This window comes from Epinephelus lanceolatus, chromosome 21 (assembly GCF_041903045.1).
Source record: "Epinephelus lanceolatus isolate andai-2023 chromosome 21, ASM4190304v1, whole genome shotgun sequence".
In the NCBI taxonomy this organism is placed as follows: domain Eukaryota; kingdom Metazoa; phylum Chordata; class Actinopteri; order Perciformes; family Serranidae; genus Epinephelus; species Epinephelus lanceolatus.
Genome location: NC_135754.1, coordinates 15,743,283 through 15,763,003, shown reverse-complemented (window position 1 = coordinate 15,763,003; position 19,721 = coordinate 15,743,283). Strand labels below are relative to the sequence as shown.

General features: G+C 42.1%; 1 protein-coding gene and 1 long non-coding RNA gene across 2 annotated transcripts in view; one reads left to right on the top strand and one right to left on the bottom strand.

Annotated features, from left to right (window-relative positions):
* Nucleotides 1-3,065, bottom strand: part of LOC144459438 (uncharacterized) — a 16,858-nt gene extending 13,793 nt beyond the window's left edge. Inside the window, exons 1-2 of the long non-coding RNA XR_013488418.1 lie at nt 2,929-3,065; nt 2,640-2,804 (exon numbers count right to left, since the gene is read on the bottom strand). This is a non-coding gene — a long non-coding RNA (uncharacterized LOC144459438). The remainder of the gene's footprint in view (nt 1-2,639; nt 2,805-2,928) is intronic.
* On the top strand, nt 3,053-19,721 carry fam20a (FAM20A golgi associated secretory pathway pseudokinase). The gene is made up of 11 exons (XM_033610789.2): nt 3,053-3,423; nt 6,854-7,047; nt 7,310-7,360; nt 9,871-9,949; nt 10,234-10,326; nt 13,034-13,149; nt 15,205-15,385; nt 17,364-17,473; nt 17,566-17,647; nt 17,731-17,790; nt 18,932-19,721. Exons 1-11 carry the CDS (start codon nt 3,053-3,055, stop codon nt 19,200-19,202), a joined length of 1,608 nt encoding a protein of 535 aa, XP_033466680.1. The 3' UTR covers nt 19,203-19,721.

The window sequence follows — 19,721 nt, the reverse complement described above, 5'->3', positions numbered from 1 at the left end:
ATCTGTTTAAAGACCAATTACAAGGAAAATTAACACACACATTTACATAAAAAATGTAAGTAAACATCATGTAATGTGATTTTTTAAATTTCATAGAATGATTTTTCAGCCAGAGGAGAAACAACAAACATATGACATGTTATAGTGTGATTTGCCATGCATGCCCTATTGACTCCAATAGAAGTGGCACCAAATAAAATGACCTTTTCTTCTTTTATAGTTTGATTGGTAGCTCACAGGAAGTAAACAGGGACCAAAGCTGTTGCCCTAGCAACAGAATAGCAATGAAACAGTCTATAGTCCAGAACATATCATTAATTTCAGACAGAGACAGGCTAGCTGTTTCCTTGTTTCCAGTCTTTATGTTGAACTCAGTAAGGGTATTTAACAAACTACTGCTTTAAACATTTTAGCTATGTGTGTTTCCTTTGTATTGTGAAACAGCAGCTTCACAGTACCCTTATTGTTGTATTTTTTTATCAGCAGTATGAAATTTCCTGATATTTGAGACTTCTGGGTCGTTCAGACAGACATCCAGACAGACAGACATCCAGACAGACATCTGAGCCATCTCACCCATTTATCTCAGCCCAGCCCTGCATCCTGTATCATCACAGGTCTGCTGAATTGCACAAATTGGTGACGCAGGACTTTGTGCCCTATTTTCGCTTGCTTTCTTCCCATATTCGATTTTGCAACTTCTTTGCATGTGCTTGCCCGCTCATCCCTAAAAAAAGTGGGTTATTTTAAGCACCGGTCTGGATGTTTTAGCGGGGAGATGGCAGGGTTTGTTTCTCTGGGATAAATACAAACAGACACAGCTGGGACAACCAGGGCAAGTCATCTTTTGCCTCCTCAGGCATCTGTAAGACATAGCGTTACTGAAATGTGTTGTGTTGACAGAAGTATCGTCTCTCCACTGATGTGCACAGATTCTTTGATATTAAGTTATTTCATTTCTAAACAAAAGTATTTATCTTTACCTTTTTTTGTGTGCAGTGGGATAAAAGCCAAATAACATGTTCATACATTTTTTCAGGTTGTTGTCTGTGAGACAGTGGGACCTTTAGTTAAAGGGATTTTTTTTGCCATGAAAGTCAGTTTGGAAATTCAGTTTCAAGAGAACACGTACAACTGACAGAAAGTTAAAATGGAAAGCTTATTCAGCTGTAAAAAATGTGGCTTCCACTGGTCTGAAAGCAGACATCTTTTACACCATGCATTTGGGTCAAAAGAACAACAGAAGCATCTCTTTTTTTGTTGTTGTTTTTGTAGCTGTGTTCTTCGAAAAACCTTACAAGAGGCATTCACTCACTTAGCCTGTGTGTGCGTGGCTTTACGCGTGTGTGTGTGTATGTGTGTATATGTGTGTGTGTGTGTGTGTGTGTGTGTGTGTGTGTGTGTGTGTGCGGAAGCAAAACAGAAGCTCTTTTACGATCTGGCTAAATGGCAGGTTAAAGATTCCTTTCACTAATTTCCAACATCAGCAAAGACTTCTTTCAGCCTGTTCTCTCTTCAGAGGGGATAAAACACCCTGGAGAACAACTCCTAGACACTCGTGTAATTTTGCCAGACTTACACACACACACACACACACACACACACATAAAACAACAACAACACACACACATAAACAGACGACAGATGTTCCACGGCAGCAACAGTGCAGATGCAGGCAGGGAATTGCCCTTTGAGGTCTTCATTGCTTCAGTATAAAGCTGCTTAAGGCTTTTAGAGCTGTAACGGGCAACGAGCAGCGATGGTGATTTACACACTGTATGTTTTCACAGGAATCAGAGAGGGAGAGAGGAAAGAAAAGGTGGCTTGTGAACGAGGGGAGGCGTTATTTCTCCCTGCGTGTTTCCTCATTTGAAGTTGTGCAAGAACTTGTTTTTTTTCTCAAGCACTGCCTCTTTCTGAACTTGCTTCTCTCTGTAGATCAGCGTGACAGGGAGAAAAGCAGGGGATTCATGTGTGGGAAACTGCAGCAGGAAGGAAAGTGCAGCTGGGAATTTCTGCCTGGAGCAAAGCAGACTGGAGGTCTGTGGCGAAAAAGACGAGAGAAAGAGAGGAGAAGGGGAAAGAGAAGGGAGGAGAGAGGTAGAAAAGATGGCAGAGGAGCAAAGGGGATGATGAAAGATTGAAGCAGGGATGACATGAAGCGTGAGATGGGAGGAGGAGAGAAGACTTGATGTGATGAAGGAGGAGCGAAAGTGCACTTTACATAATGAAGAGACTGGAAGATGACAGAGGGAAGGGAATCTTGTCCTCACACCTTCGCCGGATGTCAAGGCAAGTCACACGCTCACACACACTTAAGACACTTTTATACCTGTAAAGCTACACCTGCACACTCACTACCTTCCCAGAAAATTGGGGTGGAAGGCAGCCAGCTTATATACACACACATGAATGAAATGTGGACTTGGACCTGCAGTTGTACACACACACATTGCATCAGAGTGGACACGCCAGCTGGATGGTGTTTCATTCAGATCTGCTGTGACAAGAAGAAATACACTGTCTCCACCCCTCCCTACTCCCAAGTGCTTCTGCTTCAGAGCATGTGTGTGTTTTCTGCACCCTTATTGCACTCTCTCTCAGCCCACTAACCTGTAATTTGATGTTTGTGTACATACCTGCAGATACACAGCCTCAGCGCACACACTCCCTCTCCGCTCTCTCTCTTACACACACACACTCTCGCTCTCGTCCTCAGAGCAGCAGGTTCCCTGGAAGCAGCCAAACTGTCAGTGACTGTTGCAAACACATGCTTGCTCTCGGCTCGGCTCTTTCTTCAGTCGCTGCCAAGGGAGGAGGAGGAGGAGGAGGAGGAGAAGAAGAAGAAGTGAGGCTGGAAGGAACAGACTGAAACACACAGATAGGAAAGAGAAAGAGACAGCCTTGGACCAACCTCTGACTGCTTACCTCTCGCCTCTGCCTTGGCTGACTGTGTGGGAGACTGGAGGCAGCCTACAAGTGATGCCTCGCACTCTCTGGAGCAGCACATAGTCAGGGATTTCTTTCTACATTTTCCCCTCTCTCTGTTACAATGATGAGGAGAGACCGTCTCTTCCTGGCCGTGACCCTCACAGCCATCTTCTCTGCTGACCTCTACTTCATCCTCCTGCCAAAGCTGTGGAGCGTGGGGCGAAGATCAGATCACTTCTGCCCATGTGGTTCTGACAACCTCACCCTTCCCAGACACGGGGGTCTCGCCACCCCGCAGCTCTCCAACTGGACTTCTGCGCCACCCCTGGATGGTACCACATCTGAGCCCACTGATGGAGGCTCAAAGCTGGGGAGACTGTTCGCTCACCCTCTGTACAACATCCAGACTCCGGCGATGGGGCCGGAGGAGAGGCTGCTGCAAGCGGAGCAGCTGATGGAGTACTACAGAAAGAAGGTGTCACGCTGGGAAAGGTGAGTTTCAGGTGTTTTTAGATTTTAAAAATCACATCTAGACATTCCCAGAGCAAATGATTTTGTAACAGCTGACAATTATCTAAACATGGATTGTGTTGCTCAACTTTATTGTGAAAGAGGAGCATGCTCATTTTGGCTGTGAGAGGGCGTGCTGGGGCTTGACTGTGGTCACGGGGCAGGGTCACCGACACCACGGCCAAACCCTCCGCAGACGCACACAAACACACATCCACGCGCATAAACACACTTGTGCATTTGTTCATGATAACAGATGTACACCCACAGACAGACAGCCGGATGTGTAGACAATTCTGGGCGTCACAAAAGTCTAATGTTGAGTGTGACGGTGGCAGAAAAACCCTTGCAAACATGTCACTCTGAGAGCTCGCGTCTGGAACGCTCTCTTTAAGGTAAACACGGATTTAAAACTGCTAAAGCTCATCTTAATCTGTGGAAGCCGTTGCCGTCTTGGCTTGTGAGGCTGTCTGTCTCTCCCGACACAGTGCACTCCCTCCAGAGATACAGATTTTGGGCTCTCATAGTGGAAAATAAGAAGAAATATGAGCAAGGATCTCCTCTCTCTCTCTGTGCTGCCTTTTACAAATGTGCACACAAACAATGGATAGCCCAAAGGCTTGTTTAAGACTTGCTAAATCTTGCAACAGCATCTCAACACTGCAACAAACACACCTAGGAGAGCTTTATGATGGCCCGTATACACAATGAAAAACGGTTTTATTTGTATGTTGAAGAAGGAAACAGGTTTAAAACAAACTGACCCGTCCACCTGTTTGTGTGTGTTTGTGTGTGTTTGTTCTTATTGGCAAACACTGCAGGAAATGACTGTTAGAATGTTCTCTACTTCCTCCAAACTCTGTGGTCCGCACTTGTCCTTTGTCCTGATTACCCTGATCTGTCACTTCAGCCGACCGGGTGACTGATGGCTCATATTTATAGCCCCTCGCTCTATCATCTCTGCACTTCATGCAGCCTGTGCTGGAGTCTGTTTGGGTTGGGAGATGACCGTCCCATTCAGTGCGGTCGGCTCCTGGCAATGTGGTGCCGCTCTCACCACAGACTTATTTGTTTTGGTCTCAGATTATTGTTGCTCGGGATTTAAGTATAGCAGCGAGGAGAGGAGGCTGCGGAAATTCAGAGGGTTGTTACAACTGCTGTTAAAAACGACAGAGAGCCCATAAGACAAACTAATAAAACTCTATATGTGGATGCAAGATTGGGCTATGGGGGGAAAAACAAGCAAATAAAAGCAGTTATAAAACAGGGTGTGCTATTAATCGTATCTCCGTGTGGTACATCGTATCCTCTTTCATTTTCAAACACATTCTTGTGAGACCTGCTACTAAGAAAATCTGTTGAATGCACTTTGCCTTGGATTTCTGGCACCAAGCGTTGCTCCAGATCTGTGGGCTTTCCAAAATAAAATACAGCCTTTAGAAAATGTTGTAAGAAACTATTGGCAAGCAGTGGATGTTTTTTTAAGACACTTGGCAATCCAGGTTTTGCAAGAGCACAGCAAGAGCCCTGGTCTTATTCAGTCGGCTGCCTCATGTAACACGGTTTTCACAACCCCTCTGCAGCAAGGAAATGTTTGATAAAACCATGCTGGAAAGGCATATATTTACTCAAGTACTGTACTTAAGAACAATTTAAACATACTTTCCATTTTATGCTACTTTATGCCTCTACTCTATTACATTTCAGAGGTAAACATTGTACTTTTTTCCAGTATCTGAAATTGGCTCCACATTGACAAACTACACCATTTAAATAAAGTGCAACTTTAGACAACTTTTCATCTTTTCCCCTCTTGCATTTCTAAGTGATATTGTTGGCGCCGCTGTCACAAAGACAACCGGATCGCTTTCCGTTTTCCTCAAAGCCCAGCAACAAGGCTCTTTTTCTTTTGCTGGTTAGAGTTTCAGATTCAGATTCAGACAACTTTATAATCCCATTAGGGGCAATTTGTCTGAACAGCTTGCCTGACACACATACTATAACATACAGTAACAAGTAGACACATGAATAGATGAGCCAAGTTCAGTGGAATAAAGGAATTTATAAATTATACAAAAGTTAGTAGACTGATTTTCCACAGTTACTTTGGTTGTTCCACCAGGTGCCATTTCCACTAACTGCAAAGAACTTACAATGAGTGCGTTTACATGGACAGTTTAATTCCCTTTTCATTCGCAATGAAAGTTCATTCGTATTAAAAGTGATCTTGTAAACACCTAATTTGGAATGAAAATGGCCAATGCGATTGAAAATTCATTCCGATGTAAGGAGCTGGAATATTCCGTTTCTAATTCCGAATGAAAGAATTTCTCGCATTTGTATACACTCATTCCTCTTTTTAGTTCATTCCGGTCTTTCTGCATGTGCTTGTTTCCTTGCCCTTCTGGCGCGATGACATATATAACGCGCGCGACTCGCTGCACTAACCAGTTTCCACTCGCCACAGCACAGTCTTCTATCTCCCTTCTTCGACCTTCTACCTCCCTTCTCCTCCTCAACAGACGAAGCATTAGCAGAACAAGGTTGTTGTCGTACTTCTGCTTCACGAATATAAGCAAAAGAATTAAAAAAAATACAAGCCCGGTAAACGTAAACATGTAACATCCGCCCCACCCCCTATCCAATCAGAAACCTTCCCTGCCCCAAACCTTGCGTGGACCCGAATAAAGGCGATTAAACTGATCTCCCGTGTAAACCCTCATTTGGAATGAATATTTCCCATGTAAACTAGAAAAAACCTGGAAAAACTTTAATTCCGAATGATTTCATTCAGATTTATTTAACTAGTGAGAAGCCATCATGTAACTGCACCCAATGATACTCTTTGGTAACTGGGGATAGCTGCCGATAGCTACCAAGGAAAACAAAAGCTGTTCCTGTTTTGGCTCTGCAGTAGTTGACGCACTTCCTTTCTGCCATAAATCGAGCCTTCATTTTTGCAGGAGTTGGTACCAGGTGGCAGATAGAATTTCATAGTAAAAGTAAGGCTTATAAGGAACCATTCTAAACACCAATAGTGTCATTATTCTATTGCCATTATATTGTGCCATAAACATTGACTGCATAATGATAAACTGAAGAAAAAAAGTGATCAATTTCCATTTTAAAAGGTGATAAAACACACTGTGAAAAGAGCCATTCTGCATAATGAGTACTTTTATTTTGATACTTTGGTGCATTTTGCTGGTACAGTAACACATTTGTAGTTTTACTAAGTAGCATTTTGAATTCAGGACTCTCACTTGTAATGGAATATTTTCAGACTGCAGTATTTCTACTTTTAACTTGTGGAAAAAAAAACCCATATAAAACATATCACTAACTCTTTTAATAAAGTTTTTATATAACTTGTGGTCATTTCCCATGGTTAATCTCTGTTCTTACTCCACAGACATATGAAACTATACAGCGAAGCGGCGGCTGTGTCCAACATCACTGTGACTGAGCATGAAGTGACCTTCGACCCCGATGCCAGCTGGATGAAGTTCCACCTGGGAATAAACCGCTATGCTTTGTACTCCCGAGATGACCCTGCCATCCCACAACTGCTCAAGGACATGCAAGGCATGACGGTCATCAGCGCAGGTGAGAGATGGATGGATGGATGGATCAGTATGTCAGTGTAAAATTAACTGTGATTGGCATGACTGATGTGACATGTAGCCACCATTTGGTTTCACTTCCTTTTTGTAAAAGTATAAAGTCAAAGTGGTTAGAGATGCAGACTTTCTGGCTGTGTCCATATTGTTGTGCTGATGAAGTGTTGACATAAAATTGCTGTATTTATTACCTTTAATGAGATCAATGTGTGCTAAATTATGAGCTAACAAACCTTTATCTCTCACAGATTACACTCAGGATGAGAAGGCCCTAAAAGGAGCATGTGATTGTTCCCAAGGTATGATCAATGAGGCTTTTTTTTTTATCTGTTTGGGTTTCTTTCTCTTGCATGTGATGTTGTGTAGCTCTGTAGTTTTATGTACAGCGTGTAACGGCGTGAATGCTCAACTTCTGACTAGCCTCTTTGTTTCTCTCATTTTGTTTCTCTCTGTGCTCGGCGGTACTGTCAGAGACGAACACACTGCTGCCTTTGTGATAGTGAAGGATTTTGTGTTGGTTTGGCATCAAAATCCAGATTCGTCTGTCTGTGTAAGACACTTGCTCTGGGGCAAACAAAAAAAAGCAGGCGTGCGTTTGTGTTCAAAGGCAGAACTCTTAATTAAATGTTTGATGTCTGCATACACTGAGGGAAGCCAGTGTTTCCAGGCATCAACCTACACACCAACCGCCACCTACGCTGTCATCTCATACTGTACCTCTGAGCAGCACGCAAGCCAAAGCTGCAAATGTATGGATGTATAATTGAAAAAGTTACTGACAAAGCTGCTTTTAATGGATGTTATTGTAAGAAAAAAAAGCAGATATGGTGGATGGAAGAGTGTGAAGCTAGCTGTTGGCTAAGTATAAGTAATAAAGCTTTTATATAACAGATACAAATGGATGGGTTAAATGGAAACTTTAGTGTTTTTGAACCTGGACCCCATTTTCCCATGTTTTTGTATCTAAGTGACGGATGGAAAAAACAGTTTTTGAACGGTGCCATGCCATTGTTCCAACGGCCCAAAATTCCAAAGCCCCATTATTTCAAAAAATGTCCCACTGGACCGAAAGCCCATTTCTCCAACAGCCCATTATCCCAAAAACAAACGTCCATTGCCCAAAAGTCAGTTAGTTTCAGTTACCTAGTGGTGTTTGAGCCATCAATCATGGGTGTTTTTATTGACCCTTGGTGGTGTTTTCCAGCCAGCCGTTTGAGCCAATGAATCCGTGTGTATTTCACGGACCAGACCCTGCTTTTCCAGTGACTTTCGTGCCACCAAAACATGATCTTTTCCAAAACATAATGAAGTGTTTTTTCTGCCAAGACATAACCAAACGTTAACAGCAGTGTTGTCAGCAAATGTGTCCATGGTCAGCAGAAATGTACGATGCAAGCATTTTGTGTTGTCTAACTGTAGGGAGTGTGTATTTTCAGAGATATGGAACTTCGGAGCAATGGCCATTTGTTTTTGGGATAACGGGCTGTCGGCGTAATGGGCTTTCAGTCCAATGAGGCATTTTTAAGACTAACAGGGCTTCGGAATTTCAAGCCGTCGGAACAATGGGCAGCCCCCCTTTTGAAAGTGGTCCAGTAATGAGAGAGCGCTGCAGCAGCAAAACAGGCTGCAATTTAACCACTCAAGGCATGTTCGCATTGTCAATTTACGTGAACTAAAAGTGCTTGTTTTTGCCAGTGACAGGCCGAGATTGTTTTTATAAGCGTCTGACAACATTACGGAAAGGACCCTACGGAGAAACATTTTTCTTTACCTTTCGCTGGTCTGTTTGTTACTGTGACCAAGTCTCGTTCAGAAGTCTCACAAGATGTGACTTGTTGCAGGAAGACAATGGTGGAGACATTAGTTAGAGCTGGAGAGTGCCAGGATGAGTTTGTTGTGTTGTAGTATATGATATAGAAATGGTAGCTTAGGGTTATCTTAAACGCCATAATAATCTGAGCATGTCGGGGGCAAAAACTAGTCCTTTTAGTGGTTACATAGCAGCTTGTTTCCCTGCTCTCTAAATACTGGACCAATTCTAAAAAATGTTGTCTCCATTAGTCACGTAGACACAAAAACATAGGAAAACAGGGTCTAGGATGAAAAACACCAGAATGTGGTATAGTTTTTCATGTCAAAATATGAACACTAAATCAAATTTTATTAGCAAAAAGAGCTCCAACTTTTCCGAACTTTCAGACTTACACATATTTTTTTATATTCTGCTTTCTGTTCTGTCTGTGCCTCACCAGCAGTGAAGTGGCTGACCACACAAACATCATTCACTGCCAAGAAGAAATGCAACAAAACAATCCGTCCCGTCAGTTTAAATTTAACCCCAAAAGACTTTCTCATTATTCCAGCATAACCGAAGAGCGACAGTGTTCATCGGCCTGAAAGGCTGCGTATGCCAGTTTTGGTCCCCTTTTTATTCATTTCCAGAAGTACTGATTGTAAACCTTGATTGATTGTTAACTATTAATACCCTGGGGTCTGACTGAGCGCAGCAGGAGGAAGGCGTGTGTGTGGTTAGTCTGGGCTACTGCTGTGACATAATATACAGCCAGACAGCAAGAGAGACAGGAACGAATGTTGCTGAGAGAGCAGAGCGCAGTCTGTGTGACCAACCCCCAATTACTTTATCACAGGGAACTGGCAGATCAAGAAAGTGTTCCAGTTTGATCTGGCCTCCAGGGCAATAAGATAAAAACCAAATACTGACTAAGTGTTTACCTTTGTCGAGCTAACAGTCTAATTTCTACATTATGTAAACGAAACTTTTCTTTGTCTTTCCGTCTCTCCGTTCTAGTTGTGAAGCCCAGCGGACATCACCTGAAACTGGCTCTGAAGATGCAAAACTTTGCTAAAGCCATGTTCAAACCAATGAGGTGAGGACTGAATCCACATTATAGAGTTCCTGGTCCATATCAAACACCATCAGTGGACTTCAGTGACCAATAGGTGGAGCATTCTGCATTCTGAAATCCATTTTAAACACTTAAACATTATATTACAGTATAATATCTCACATCATGTTAGCTCACGTCAGGCTAAATGATCTAGTATGTGTTAAAATAACAGTATTTGTGGTGTTGATTATATACTGCTGACTATTGCAGCTGACAGCTTAATCACTGTGTTCGTCTTAACTGTGTGTGCGTGTGTGTGTCAGACAGCAGAGGGACCAGGAGACGCCAGAGAACTTCTTCTACTTCGTTGACTTCCAGAGACACAACGCAGAGATTGCTGCCTTTCACCTGGACAGGTACAGCCCTCCTCTCCTCTCATAATGCTCATCATCACTTCATTGTTTTTCCTGTTTTACTGCAGTCTCTGACACACTCTGTGTATTTTAAGTGGTCTCTCAGTGAATTTATGCAGCAGTGGTAACTGCTTGGGGGTAATTTTATTTTTTGTTGCACATCTGTCATTTTATTGGCTCCAGTTATGGCTCTGGTGCATACTGAAGTGCAACAAATGTTTTTGTCAGGGCTCTTTATTATAAAAGCACAATACGTGATGCAAATGGGCAACTAAAAGCAGGAAGTAAAAAGGTAAGTAAAAATGAGTTATTAGTGGCTTCCAATGCTGTTAAATTACTGAACAGCAGTGTGACATGCCTATATTTTAAATTATGAGCAGTTGAGAAACACATATAATGCTCAATTATCATATATCAAAGTTCTGATGTCATACTAGTGGCATTGCTGTAGGAATGGCAATTTGTCCGTTGGTCCACCACCTTGATCCAGACTGAGACATCTCAACAAATACTGGATGGACTGACATTCATTGTCCTCAGAAGATGAATCCTAATGACTTTGATGATCCACTGACTTTTAGGCCAAGTCCACACAAACATGGGTAGTTTTTGTAAACGAGCTTATCCCTCCTTTGTTCTCAAGGAGATTCCCATCCACACTCACTCAAAATGAAAAGGAATGACACAACTGAAGGGCTGTCAAGAGCATGCCTAACCCACAGGTGGCTATATAACCATAACCCTAAAGCCAATGTTGGCCAATCAGATGCATGAAAAAATCTATGACTAGAAGGCTATTATGTGGCAATGACCTCCATAGTGCATTCTGACGCCTCTCTTCCTCAATATAGTTGAAGAGTAACTGTACATTTACATATACACATGTTAAAAGTCCTGTTAGCAAGGTTAGAACCAGCACTACTTTTAACCATGTCCACCTTTGCACGAAATGTCACCTCCTTTGTGATGCCTCACAAAGGAGATAACGCTGCACACTCTGACATTTCAAGTCAAAAAGTTTTACCTGTCTTCACATCAGCACTGAAAATAGAGTTCCTGACATTCTTCACTCTGGAGAGGAGTTTTAAAAAAGGTTTGTTTTGAGTGACCTAAGACACAAGTTGTGTGTCGACAAAAGGTCAGCATTCTAACAAGCTGAACTAAGATGGCCAACATGATAAACGTGACACCTGCTTTGCCTCAGCATTGTCATCGGGAGCATGTTAGCATGTCTTGTCAACATGTCCATGTGGTGTTTTTTTATTTTCTACATGACATTTCATGAGTGAAAAAAGCAGTCAACACCACGGCTGAGCATTTTCACCTTGGAACTGCAGTGTACCTACAGAATGACAGTTTCAAAAACACGGATTCTAACTTCCAGGGTTTGTTACATCACAATCCTTAGGAACCAATCCCATAAAACTATGGCAAAAAAAAGTGTAGCAATGTATTGGTATTTTTAAAGTAAAGTTTCAGTTTCATTTCATGTCAGAGATGTGTCACGGTATCTACGTCCATTATTTCATCCAGTCTATGGTGCATACTAAATATGGCAATTGTGTAGAGTTACATATAAGCTATTTTAAAGCATGAAGGGATTTTCCAAACATGCAATTCTGATTAACAGAGATACGTTCTCAGGGGTTTAATCACTGCCAGGAGAGGAACTCTGAATAAGCAGAGAAAACATTCCTATCGTAACATACCACTGATAAACAGAAATAAAATGCAATCATTTCAAAAAATCCTAGAAATCCTAACTGGTATCCAACAAATACATATAAATGAAAACTACGTCTCCTGTTGCCAACAAATAAACCACCAAAGATTGCAACATGTTTTCCCCACCCAGGATTTCCAAACTAGCTGATCAGTAGAAACCACAGGCTATGGGCAAACACCAGAACACACACACACATCCCTGTGTAATTGTACATCAGCTGAGGTGAAGTGATTCACTCTGAAACATAGTCATCTGAGTGAGACAGTATCATTAAGAAGCCACACACAATGATAAGTCACCGCTTCACCACACCAGACAGAAAACAACAGAAGCGCCACGTCAACAACTCAACAGTCTCTATAATTATTATTACTCTGTTTATCTGCTCATATTATAAAGATATATTAGTCCTTAAAATGTAGGAATCAGTAACAGTTTCTGTCAGTAAACACAAACAGACGGATCATTTGTCTGCTCTCTCCTATTTTTAATTTAAGGCGGTGTGTTTTTAATCTGTGGCAGTGTGTTGTTTCTCTCTGTTGTGTCTGCGGTGGCTGCCAAATCCTTATCATCATCGCGAGCAATCAGCAGTCGGGGAATGCCGACGAGCTGAGAAACAGCCATTCAGCTTCACACACACACACTGATAGTTGTTTGAGTACTGTTTGTGAGACATGACTGAAATAGGGCCCTTGGGGAGGTATAAGCTCTTGATGATGTGTATGAACACAGCCAGCCAAATTATACAGCGTGGAGACTGTCAGTGGGAAACATTCATTGATAAGAATCAGTGAAAATAAACCGCGGGTTCCTGTGAAATGAGGTGAGGAGACAGAGATAACGATACCATCATCCTGACAAGGTTCACATTACACTTACATTAAATTTATGTAAGCATGAACTGTGTGAACTTTGAAGTATTCTTCACCCAAGAAGCAGTTCCTACTGGAGTTTTCCTCTGAATCTTATCAACTTATTTTTCAGGATCCTGGACTTCCGGAGAGTCCCTCCGGTGGCTGGCAGGCTGGTGAATGTCACAGGAGAAGTCCTCCAAGTCACCCACAATGAAGACCTACGGGCTGTCTTCTTCACCTCACCAGGTAAAGAACCAGCTGTGTTTCAAGCATGTAGGAGAGCTATGGTGGCCAATGCAAAAACGACAGTGGCCCTGTCTAGAGCCCATGTTTGGTTTCCCAGCTCTGGACTACTGTAGAACCAAAACATAGACTGTGTATAAAGATGGACAACGTATCTCCACTTGCCCCCATTGTACAAAAATGAAGCCAAACTATCAGATAAGGCTGCTAAAATCTTAGGCTGGTAACTTCATTTGGAGCCAGGGTCCATCTCTCAAGTTCCTCCCCATACACCTGTCCAACCAATAGCAAGCAGCAACATCAAATAACTAATTAAAACCAAACTTATCAGAAAAACTAACACTTGAACATACAGTAGCATGATAAGAACTACTTTATTTTAAGGGTACTTTGATCTTTTAGTTTGGCCCATGTCTCATCCACTCACATGGAGTGGGTCGGGTGTATGTCCTGTACGGCAGCCAGCCACCAGGGAGCAATCAAGATGCTTTGGCTTTGACTTTTGGGGAGCTGTTGTAACGTCCATCTTTTTTATACAGTCTATGCCCCTAACCCACACCACCACATAAATCATACCTCTGAATGTGATCCATTGGAGCTTTTGCTAAATGAGTGCGCCTAACTTATAAACGACAGAACAGCTTATATGACCGTAAATTGGCGTAGTGTTAAACATATGGGTAATGTTAGGAAACAGACGGAGTTACACCAGAATTATGGGGTTAGGTTTAGGCAACAAAACTCTTTTGTTAGGTTTAGAATAAGCATCATGGTTTGGCTTAAAACTGATAATAAGGTATGAAAGTCCAGTGTTTGTTTGACCCCCCCCCCGTTTTCCTTTGCTCCCATAATGATAAAATATGGGTTGTAATTTCTGTGTGTAAAAATGCCCTTTGTGGTTGTATTTTGGAAGAGGACAGTCTCACAGAACAACATGGTGAACTCTATGGTAGATGTAGATATGCAAATATATAGAAACTGCTCACTCTAAGGTAACGACAATGTTTCTTAGTTTCTGGTGAATGTACTCTAATGAAAACAGTTATGAATATAATATCATTTCTGCCAATGTATCCCCCTAAATTGTACGTACTTTACCTTTAAAGGAATTTCTTAATATTTAGGAATACACTTCACTTTTTTTGCCAAGACTTGGCTGAGGAGATTGATACCACTCTCCTCTGTGAGAATGATATCAATCTTCCCATCTAACTCTCAGCAAGAGCACAAATAGAAAGGGGAACTCCCTCTCCTTCTGTTGGACCACCATGGGACCTTATTTTGGGAGAAAAATTGCACTGTTAACGGTTGTGCCATGAATTGCACATATGATTGTCAGTTTAAAAGCTAATTTTGCAAGTCAAGGAAGTCGCAGTTTCTTGTACAACTTTTGAAATATAAGACCGTGAAAATACATAATTAGAGAGACTACACCCCCCATAAGTCGCGTGAGTGATGTCAAGACTTTCCTAGATGTACTCACATGAGCAATGTGTCGTAATCATTCTTTTGCTTCCCGGCTGACAAAAAGACAGGAGTCGCTGGATAAAACTCATCAGATAAGACAATGTTACATCTGAGCCAAGGTAACGACCATGTTGGAATTGGTGACGTACATTGTGCAGAATGAGAGATATAGTTCACTGAGTGGTTTCACACAAAACTCAGTGGTAATACAACAAACTGTGACTTTGTTGACTTGCAAAATTATCATTTAAATGGACAAATATCATATGTGTAATTCACAGCACACTTTCTCATTTCATTTTAAATGGATGAAATAGTATTATGACCATGTTCAGCAGCAATGTGACCAGTTTATTCTATATGTAATTTTAATAACACTTTAGTGTCTGCAGTATGTACATATAACTTTGCAAACAAGACAAATCAGTGTAAAACTAAGCCTGTGAGTTATTTTGGTTCAGTTTGATGTTGCTCTTGTTAATGGCACAGCACACAGTTGGCGGGAAAGGCAGAGCTGATCAAACAGCATGTAATTGTACGTGAACACGAAACTCATTTTGCATTCCGCCATTTCGCTCTGCTTCCCAACAGCAAACAACACATGTTTCTTTGCCAAGTGCCTCTACGTGTGTAAGACGGAGTACGCGGTGTGCGGGGGCCCCGACCTGCTGGAGGGCTCACTGTCTGCCTACCTGCCTGGCCTCAGCATCGCTCCCCGCATCTCCATCCCCAACCCCTGGATACGCTCCTACACCTTCACTGGACGAGAAGAGTAAGACCCCAATCTCTGTGCACTCAAGAGGATTAACATTTTATTTCATAGGAAAATACTTGCATTTGACCTCCTATAATATAAATGCATGGGACAAAAATATAAAAGCAATACTTTTGTTAATGTTAAAATACATTAAAATAAGAGGTCTAAGACTTTTTATATGCGTACAAAAGACTTATTTCTCTTAGATTGTTCACAAATATGTGTAAATCTGTGTTATCTATCCACCTGATAGCTGTGGCATGACGATGCTGATTAAACAGCATCATTACTACACAGGTGTGCCTTGAGATGGTCACAGTAAAGGGCCACTCAGAAGTGTGCAGCTTTATCACACAACACAAAGCCTTGAGAGAGAGTACCATTGGCATGCTGACTGTAGGAATGTCCACCGTTGCCATTAGCCGTCAATTAAATGGTCATTTTACTACCATAGGCCCTTTCCATGAATTTGGCAGTACATCCAACCAGCCTCACATTCACAGGCCACATGGAGATGATTTCTCATCAGATCAGTTGGATGTACTGCCAAATTCTTGATGGGTACATCCAACTGGTCTAGTGAGCCAGCCTAGGACCTCCACATCCAGCTGCTTTACCTGCACAATCATGTGAGAGTAGTCACTAAGATGGGCCTCCCTGAGACAATTTCTGACAATTTGGGAAAAAAGTCTGCGATTGTGCAAACCAGTCATAGCATCAGCTGTTAGAGTGGCAGGTCTCAGACGATCTTGCAGATGAAGACACTGGATGCGGAGGTCCTGAGCTGATGTGATTACACGTGACCTGTGGTGGTGAGGCTGGTTGGTTGAACTGCCAAATTCATGCAAATGCCATTGGTATGCTGATTGCAGGAATATTCGTCATTGCTGATGCCCGTTAACAGAATAGTAATTTTACTGCTGTGAATTTGTCAGTACATCCAATCGGCCATCCCCCTTGACATGTAGATTATTTCTCATTCAACTAGTTGGATGTACTGCGAAATTCTTAGCAGTCCATCCAAATTCTTGGCAGTACATCCAGCTTTCCATCTTGTAAGTAAGTGCACTGGATGTGAAGGTCCTGAGCTGTTGTGGTTACATGTGGCCGGCTGTTGTGAGGCTGGTTGGTTGTTCCGCCAAATTCATGGAAGCAACACTGGAGATAGCTTATAGTAGTGAAATGATTCAGTTCAGGGGCAACAGCTTTGGTGGACATTCCTACAGTCAGCATAACAATGGTACACCTCCTCAAACCTTGGGACATCTGTGGCACTGTGTTGTGTGATCAAACCGAACATTTCATAGTGGCCTTTACTGTGACCATCCCAAGACACACCTGTGTTGTAATGGTGCTGAATAACCCCTTTGTGTGCATAGAAAAAAGTCTTAGATCTTTCATTTCAACTCATAAAAAATAAAAACAAAAACAAAACTGTTGCTTTCGTATTTTGTTCAGTGTATATGTGGCAAGGGTGTTGTTGAAAATATGTTCACCAAATGGTTTGGTTAAAGGTTAAACATGGTGGAAATTTACAGTCTTTCACTGATGCTGACTATGATCCAGCTGCGGTTGAGTCAGTTGGTGGCCTCCAGTCAGATTGTAAATTTTAGTATTTTCAAAATACAATAAAAGACCAGATTGCCCATAAATTCTGTTGTTGCTGAATCAAATCAGATGTTTATCTCTTTGGTCAAAGGATTTTCCATTTAAGGGTAAAAGAGATGAAAGAGTGCTTTGTTTAATTTGACCCTTTCTTTCTTTACTACACCATTCACTAGTCATCCAGCCGCCTCTTCCTGTTTTGTTCCATAAATCTACAGAGTGGGATTCATCATTATATCATTATAATAATGCCTGAAAATCTAAGTTAACGGAAGGGTAGCTTTAAAACATTGTTTTCTCACATTGTTTCAAACATGTGGTCAAAATGTAGTAAACAGGTCCTGGATCAGAACTTTTGAATGATGTTATTTATGTCTGTTTTTTAAAGGTGGGAAGTGAATCCTTTCTACTGTGACACCGTAAAGCAGCTGTATCCCTATAACTCAGGCAACCGGCTCCTCAACATCATAGACATGTCCATCTTTGACTTCCTCATAAGTATGTCACACCACTTCATCATCTGCTATTCATACAAGCACTACAGCTTTTACTGTCTTTCTTTCTATAAAGTGTTTGTCTCTGTGTTACAGGCAACATGGACAGACACCACTACGAGATTTTTACTAAATTTGGAGACGAAGGATTTCTTCTCCACTTGGACAATGCCAGAGGGTGAGACACAAATAACACAGAGCATTTAATTACAGTGAAATTAGGCCTTGTGGTTTCATTCCCTTATTGCATCTTGTGCTCAGGTTTGGGAGGCACTCTCAAGATGAGATGTCCATCCTGGCTCCACTAACTCAGTGCTGCATGTAAGTGTCATATTATAAAGTGCTTGTTTGTTTCTTTGGACATTTGAAGGGTTTTAAGGTTCTGTATGTGACATTCTGGTTATTAATATAGCAACAAACAACTATTTCCCATGTGAAGATATAGTGAAGTAAAGGCGTCCTGAGCAGAGAATGAAGTCATGCTCCCATCATGTGTTGTAATCTGAGCTTGTCTGTTTTTTGTTGTGGTGTTGTCTGGCCATGCGTGTGTTGATGAACGTGAGTCCCTGTGTGTGTTGTACTGGCTAGCTAATTGCTGCAGTTCTGCACTGTGTTAATATGGTAGTTCCCGCTGATAACTGTTGCAGAAGCAGAATGTCCACTTTGGGTAACCCTACATCGCTTGTTGTTAGCACTGTAGGCGCTGTTAGCACAGTTAGCTGCTAGCACCCAGCTCAGCCCATAGATATCAAACCCAAAGATGGTGCCTATTCATTTCAGTGGAGTTGCTCACCTGGTGCATCGGCCAAAAAAAATTCTAGCTTCCCCGTTGAATATGCGCAGTAGTGTATCTCCCGAGAGTTCCCACTCAGCTCGCAGACTCTACATTGTGATGATGTCACTGATTTTTTAATCACTTTTCTCGGCTAGATTCAAGTTTTATGAATTAAAAAACCCTCCATGGATCAAAAATTCATAATAGAAAGAGTCGTACCTGACCTTTTTTGCAGTTCAAGGTGTTCTAGGCTGCAGGAAAAATTTTTTGCTGCAATACCACGAGTGGCCACTGGGAAAAATTGGCAGCAAGGCTGAGTAGCATTCCTGGGGTCCTGGCTCGGCCACTTCCATTTTTTTTCCCTAAAATTATTTTTGGGGCTTTTTTTTGCCTTTATTGGATAGAGCAGCTGAAGATAGGAGAGGGGGAACAGAGAGAAGGGACGACATGCAGCAATGAGCCACAGATTGAAATGAACCGCAGACAATGCTAAGGACTCCCTCAGCCACCTCCATGTTGAGAGCTGTTTGCAGGCAACCTCAGCTCAGACCCTGAATGTTGCATACAGCTGTGTATATACACTTAAAATGCAACCTGAAATTTATAAACAAAAAGAGACCTAGTGTCACTTTTAAAGAAGCAAACAAGTTTAGGCAGGAAAATTAATTTCTCATCCTCCTTCTCTAGGATAAAGCGCTCCACACTGCTGCGGCTCCAGCTGCTCGCCCGACCAGAGTTCAGACTCAGCGACGTGATGAGGGAGTCCTTGAAGGGTGACCCTTTACAGCCGATCCTAACGGAGCCCCACCTCTTAGCCCTGGACCGCAGGTTACAGAAGGTCCTAAAAACGGTCCAGCGTTGCGTCCGGAGGCTGGGCGAGGACGAGGTGATCACCAAGGACTTTATCAAATCCACAGCGAAACCTCAGACCGCCACAGAGACGGAAAAGGTCAGGTAACCCAGGATGTCGTTGCTGCTCTCCGTTGCTGCTCTTTGCACCATAGATGACTTCACAATGAAGCGCGGTTGACTCAGATGGTTTTTTCAGGAACAAGCCATAAATGGAAGATGCTGTGAAATCTTGAGAGCTTGTCAGAGAGGAAGGAATCTTACTGTGGAGGTTCAGGACGTGAATCACTGCAGGCCTTAAATTCCTATCACAGAGGGATCCTTTTTATTTGGTTTTGTTCCTTTCATGGTCATAAATTCCCTTTTATGACAACTTTTCATCCGTCAATTAGATTTGGAATTGATACTCTTAAGTTAAACATTTTCAGAGAAATTTTAAACATCAAAAAGCAGTAAGACTTCTTTGATACATGAAGCTACATCGTCAGACACATCAAAATCAGCAATACAGTAAATATTCATAGGAGAAAGCTGTGATGCACTGGATCAGTCGTTTACCAAATTAATGCTCGTGAATTTTGTGATGTGATGTTATAATTATAAAATAAAACTATTTTGAAGAGAAACT

Coding starts and splice junctions, on each gene's coding strand:
- fam20a (XM_033610789.2), top strand. CDS start 3,053: ATGATGAGGAGAGACCGTCTCTTCCTGGCCGTGACCCTCACAGCCATC. Junction 9,950..10,233: donor GCCATGTTCAAACCAATGAG/GTGAGGACTGAA, acceptor TGTGTGTGTCAG/ACAGCAGAGGGACCAGGAGA. Junction 10,327..13,033: donor GCTGCCTTTCACCTGGACAG/GTACAGCCCTCC, acceptor CTTATTTTTCAG/GATCCTGGACTTCCGGAGAG.